At 36.9% G+C, this 6,213-nt stretch overlaps 1 protein-coding gene across 1 annotated transcript; it reads right to left on the bottom strand.

The window, feature by feature from the left end:
• Positions 1–1,154: 1,154 nt before the first annotated feature.
• On the bottom strand, positions 1,155–4,812 carry LOC105042870 (membrane steroid-binding protein 1). The gene is made up of 2 exons (XM_010920216.2): positions 4,419–4,812; positions 1,155–1,845 (listed from the first exon to the last, which is right to left on the bottom strand). The coding sequence occupies exons 1-2, from the start codon at positions 4,724–4,726 to the stop codon at positions 1,329–1,331; spliced, it is 825 nt and encodes a 274-aa protein (XP_010918518.1). The 5' UTR covers positions 4,727–4,812; the 3' UTR covers positions 1,155–1,328.
• Positions 4,813–6,213: the final 1,401 nt, after the last annotated feature.

Below are 6,213 nucleotides of genomic sequence, written 5' to 3'. Positions count from 1 at the left end.
ATGATGGTGCACATCACACACCTTCCGTCTCTGATTTTTCGATCAGCTGAAACGTTGGCAACAGAGTTCTATGACGCTACCTCACTGAATCCATGTATGATGATCAAGGCCACCCAGCTTCCTCTTCGGCGCCCCGGAGAGCCTCCTATACTTTTGTGTACGCCCCCCAACGATGGAATTATCAAAGTGAATGTTGATGGGTCCGTTGGACTTTCCACCTGGAATGCAGTGCTTGTGGTCCATGATCAGAGAGGTTCCATGCTTGCTGCTGGTGCCATCTTATTGTCCGCTCAATCTATGCTAGTCGCTTAGAGCTTTCTACACCCTGTTGTCATAGTCCTACATTGATTTATTAGCCTGGACCGATCCTCCTCCTAATAGTACAAGCTTTTAAACTATGACTCCATGACAACCAGCATAAAGACAAGCTATTCATCATGACCATTATTGGTCGATGCAGATCCCTCGCACCCTCGCAAGAGCCAATCATGCCAAGGGCATAGGGACTTCGAAAAAAAAAAAAAAATATATATATATATATATATATTCCGCTCATCACCCTTCAAGACTTCGATCTCACAAAATGGGGCTAGGGAGCAAACTGAATCACATCTTCCGTGAAAGGAACAGACCCTCGTACTTGATCAAACCTTGGCTGAGGTCGATCGGAATTCCTCTTGGACTGATGGCTTCTCGTCTAAGGAGTCCGATTTGGTTCAGGCTGCATCATGTTGCTTTTCCTAGAATGCAACTGGGAAAAACCCTCTCCCTCACGAACCCAAAACTGATTGCCGATCAATCAAGCAAACAGGGCCAGAGGCTCCGCGGTTCAAATCCACTACGAAATAAGCATAGAGATTCCGACTACTGAGATTTCCCTGTTTTCCTCGATCACCAGACATCTTTTAAAATGTCAATAAATGTTGGACAAACGTTACTATGGTTAAATCCACATCCTAGATTATAGCAGAAATCTAAATTCACATCCTAGATTATAGCAGAGATCTATGGAGCATGACACCTAAGACTATTCTCCAATATCTGCCCCAGGAAGTCAAGAGAGCAAGACTTATTCCCAGTCTAGCATAGCAATTCTCTCTGCAATAAAACTGTTGATAAACAGAAATTATAGGGCAATCCAGTACATCAGAGGATGCAACAACAAGATAACCATTTTAAGTCTCACCAGGATGCGCTTATTAACCTGTCATACAAACATAACGGGAAAGAACGCCCCTCCCCTCATCTGAAAAGAGAACATTCCTCAAAGTTCTTTATATCTTATAGGTTTTTCTACAAGCGAAGCCCCTATCATGCTGTAATTTGAACTATTCTTTGGTTCCTTCACCTGCACCGACTTCCTTTAGATCTGCTCCATGATCGACAGCATCAGCTTCATCACCATATTCGGCAGGACCGCCGACCTTCGATTCTGCCTTATGCTCTCCCTCATTACCATGACCTGCTGGACCATCTTCGTTTGATTCTGCTATATGCTCTGATTTAGCGCCATGGTCTGCTTGATCAGTCTCCTTGGATTCTGCAGTATGGCCTACTTGACTATCTGCAGGGCTGCTGTCGGTGGTATCAGCAGCTCTCTCTGTTGTTCCGGAGGCACTGCCTGCGGATGCATCTTCCACAGGCACAGTTTTCTTAACCGTCCCCACCTTCACATATTTGCTCATGAACTTGTACTCCCAGTCCTGCAACGCCTCAAGCTCAAAAGGACCAAGGCCAGAAATATCACCAGTCAAATCCTTTGGTTCAAAGGACATTTTTGCCAGTGCCCGACTAGCGTCTTTACCAGCAAACAATGCGTATGGGCCCCCAGGTCCATAAAACATCCTGTATAGAGAAACATGAAAATATGAAGAAGATTTCAAACACTACGGATCTCCAAGTAATCATACAAAATTTTTTAATCTAGTGTACAGGACAAGACGTTCACATTTAGTAGCACAGCAACATGCAAGAAATTTAATTGCTTAGGTTCAAATCATTCAAGCTGGTAGAGAAGAAATTCTGAACAAAATTGACAAAGATTCCGCCAACTAGAGCAGGTGGTCACTCAAAATGGATTTATCTGAAAAACTGATGGACCGTGTAAGATCCAAATCACCAGCTAGACAAAAAATCTTGAAATATTTCCTAACATAGACAAAGTAGGCATAGAAGGTTTATTATGTCATAACTTCGATAGATCCTAAATTAAGAAATCTGGATTGTAATCATCAGGATTAGGCTACTTAAACCAGTTCGTGAAACAGTCACACGTTCAGCAATCAGGAATTAGCATAGTTAGATATTTGAAATTTGAAAAAGAATCTGGCAATTTCATCAAAAATATGGAAAGAGTTCAAAAACTAACAATTAGAAATATTTAAAAAGGTCCATTTGTTTGCTTAAAACAGATATAAGGAAAAACAAAATAAGAATTGGCAGCAGAAAACAATACAACAACAAAAAACATGGTATCGATAGGTTTTAATGCATAGAAATTTCTTAAATTAGTTGTCAATATGTCTTGAATAAATCAAAGAATCCATTGCGAACTTAAAAATATTTGAAAAACTCTTGGATTGACTAGCTGATGGAGAATAAATCATAGAATTAGTTGAAAAATTGAAAATAATTCAAGAATTTTTTTAATAAATAAGAGAATAAATTTACTGCAAGTGCAAATTATAAAAGTCATGACTTGAGTAATTCCATCAAGATAGAGGTAGTTTGCTTGAATCAAACAAGTGATCAAGAGATACATCAGATACATCAATGTGCACTAACCTCTAGTAAATCCAATCAAAAAATATAATGAAATGGTATGTTAAAAGTCAGGATTCCAAAAGGCTGACATATTGGTCATCTTGGTGAGTCACTGAGACTAAAGATGGACCTCTTCAATCTCAGTTACTGTCAGTGGACACGGGAGATGGAAAATTTGGAAAGTCCAAGATTTTCTGAGATCCCTGCTGGTATATCAGTATCGAGATATTGAAATACCACCAATATGGTAAATCCAGAATCAGCAACTATTTAAAGAAGTAACAAAAATGCCTATTTAAAGAAGTAACAAAAATGTGATTAGAAAATATGGACTGACAGATTGTTATCGCATCCATCAATATCTCAGATATAAATTTTATAACAGCCAAGATAATACAAGCTTGAGATTTTTTTCTCTCATATCAAATATTGCCCGGTATCAACACAGACAAAGATCTCAGCCAGATGTGAGGCTTGGTTGAAGAAGATCCAAAGTATATTAAATGAGCACAGTTTTTAAATATTACAAAAATCAAGGTACAGACACTGCAACACGAAATGATCCTGGTATGATAATACTGCATTGAGGAATTCAGCCAATTGCGTGCACCATACGTGTTCTTTCATATTTATTATTATTCGGTCCCCTATCATCAGGGGGAAAAAAAAGAAGAAGACCTAAAGGATGGAACCCTGTTTGCAAACAATAATTACTAAAACCATTCACCTAAGAATTGGGCGGCTAAATAGTCAACAAGGGCAGCAGATATTGAAAGGAAGCATGGGATATAGTAAACAACTGGCTCTGGTAAACATCAGCTATAGATCGGACCATCCAATTTTTTAGGACCGCTACTGCTAATAAAACCAGCAGCAACCAAAGATTCTGGCACTAAAAATTATATAAGATAAGCACCGCATCCATGAACCCATAACCTAAACCTCTTATCAGTTCTGAAGGGATGGAAACAGAAGCAAGAATATAATCTATGTGAATCAAATTAAGGACCATCACATAGAAAAATCAAACCATCAAATTCATTAAATCCACAGCATAAATACCAGAACAACAAGCAAATACTCGTCCTGAACGAAGTGGTTCTGCGGACCTTGCTGTAGTCTTTCGGAACCCACAGGATAGAACAGAAGCCCGAAATTCTACTAAATCGTAAGCAGCAACCATGAAGCATCTTACAAAATATAACTTCTTATAATTCACAAAAAAAAAAAAAATCTAATAATGGATGCATAAATACATCATATAATGAGAAAACAAATCATCCACGACCAGTTAAAGGAAATTCCATGTAGCTCAAGGAAAACGAATGGAAAACCACATATGGTGACCGACAGCTATTGCCTGCTATTATCTTCCTTATCCGATAAGACTGAACAGACGAATCAGCATAGAAAGCCCACACGAATTACAGGGTAGAAACAATTAAAATTAGAGAGAATTAGTACGAAACCCTAGAATCCCTAAAATCTAAAACCCAAAAGTTACTGGATCAGATTTTCACGAAAAAAAAGGTAAAAAAGCACGCATCAGCACCAGATTCCCAACCTAAAACAAAAGAGAGCCGATCAAACCATCAAATCGGATCAAAAGAAAAGAAGGAAGGTGAAAAGAGAGATAAAGAGAGTGGGTGATCAACCTGCTCTGGGTTACGTCGTAGATCTGGCCCTTGATGGCCATAAGGAGAGGCTTCTTAGGATCGGAGCCGTCGTAGGCCTTGAGCTCCTCCTCGGCGATCTCGCCGAGCTGCACGGGGGGCGGAAGGGGCTCGACCTCCTCGAACTCGACCTCGCGCTTCCTCGGGGCGGGAGGAGGCTGGAGGAAGCCGGAGACGACGTGGTAGAAGGCGGCGGCCAGGGCCAGCACGGTGAAGAAGGTCGCCGGGGACAGCCCTGTGTAGGCCTCGATCGAGTGCTTCAAAGTCTCCCACAGCTCCGCCACCGCCATTCTTTCTCTCGCACCCTTTTGCTAGGGAGTCCCAACGACTTTTCTCTTTTTCTCTCTTCTTTTCTTATCTTTTATGAGGGGAATGAAGGAGGTGGGTGCGGGGAGGAGTCCAAGGCGGTGTGCGTGTCCTTTTATCGAAGGTCTAGATTTGTGTGATGTGGGGTGGAATTCGAAAGGATTGGTGGGCCAATAAAATGTTACCAAATGTGGAAACGTAAACAAAGGCCTGGCACGTGAGAGGACAACAAGTATGGGTCACTGGCTGAAGGATTGGATTTATTTATTTATTAATTTTAACTACTAGTAAATGTGGGCACAACTTTGAGTTCCACATGAAAATAAAATTAATTTATTAAATTTTTATTTTAAATATTATCTAAAAGATTTTTATTTATAAATAAAAATAATATATATATATATAAATAAAATAATGATATATGAAAATAAATTAAATAAATTTATTTTAATAATACTTGTTTAGATTTTTTTTAAAAAAATATATTACAGATTGTTTAATGATTTAAATGGGATCATCTTGATAATTTAAGATCATTAGTAATCTTTCTGAGATAGTTTGATCATTAGTAATTTAAAATCATCATATTTGATATGTTATGATTTAGTAATAATTTTTTTTTAATATTTATGAATAATTTATTTTGTATTTTGTAAAAAATTATGATCATTAAATATATAATATCAAAAATAACCTTAATGTATGTCAATTTTTTTTTTATATATTTTAGTTCTCATAAATTAAGCAAATATACTGACTGTTATAACAGTTATATTTAAATAAATCAAATAATTAAGCAAATCACCATTTTGTGATGAGAATCATCATTAATTTCTTAAAAATAAATAATTTATTATTAACTTATAAAAAAAAATGTTCTCAACTCTTTTATAGCCAATGTTAAATAAATTTGTATCATACATTTAACCATTTATTTTATTGTTGTTATTTTCATAAAGTGGTGAACAGTTGTATCAAGATAAATCAATGATGTATTATGTCAAAATAAATTAACGATAGAGAAGCTAGAAATTTTTCTAAATGATTCTTCTATATAAAATTTATAAAATATTTCTTCTTTGGTGCACAGGTTACTTGCTATTTTATTGTTATTAGAAGAATGAGAAAAAAATTCTATCAAAAAAAAAAATAGAAGTAAAAATATTTGACATTAGATAGAGAAAAAATATATTGATTACTTTACGTACTATACAAAAACATGACAAACGCGTAAATTGAACTAAAGTACAATTGTACTTCCTTTTTCTTGTAGCTATTCTCTATCTTTTCTTTTCTTTTTTTTTTGTTTTTATTTTTGTTTGGAGGTGGGGATGTTAGGTATGGTAATCAATTAGGTCACGAAACAAATCAACCACCCAAAGTCTATATTCTTTTGTAATACTAGCCTTTTTGGCCAACCAAGTCTGCTGGTCCATTACTCTTTATAAACTCTCTGAATTTATGACTAGCC

Source organism: Elaeis guineensis, chromosome 4 (assembly GCF_000442705.2).
Source record: "Elaeis guineensis isolate ETL-2024a chromosome 4, EG11, whole genome shotgun sequence".
NCBI lineage: Eukaryota > Viridiplantae > Streptophyta > Magnoliopsida > Arecales > Arecaceae > Elaeis > Elaeis guineensis.
The sequence above is the reverse complement of the archived record's forward strand: the minus strand, read 5'-3'. Positions and strand labels throughout refer to the sequence as shown.

Coding starts and splice junctions, on each gene's coding strand:
- LOC105042870 (XM_010920216.2), bottom strand. CDS start 4,726: ATGGCGGTGGCGGAGCTGTGGGAGACTTTGAAGCACTCGATCGAGGCC. Junction 1,846..4,418: donor TACGACGTAACCCAGAGCAG/GTTGATCACCCA, acceptor TTCTCTATACAG/GATGTTTTATGGACCTGGGG.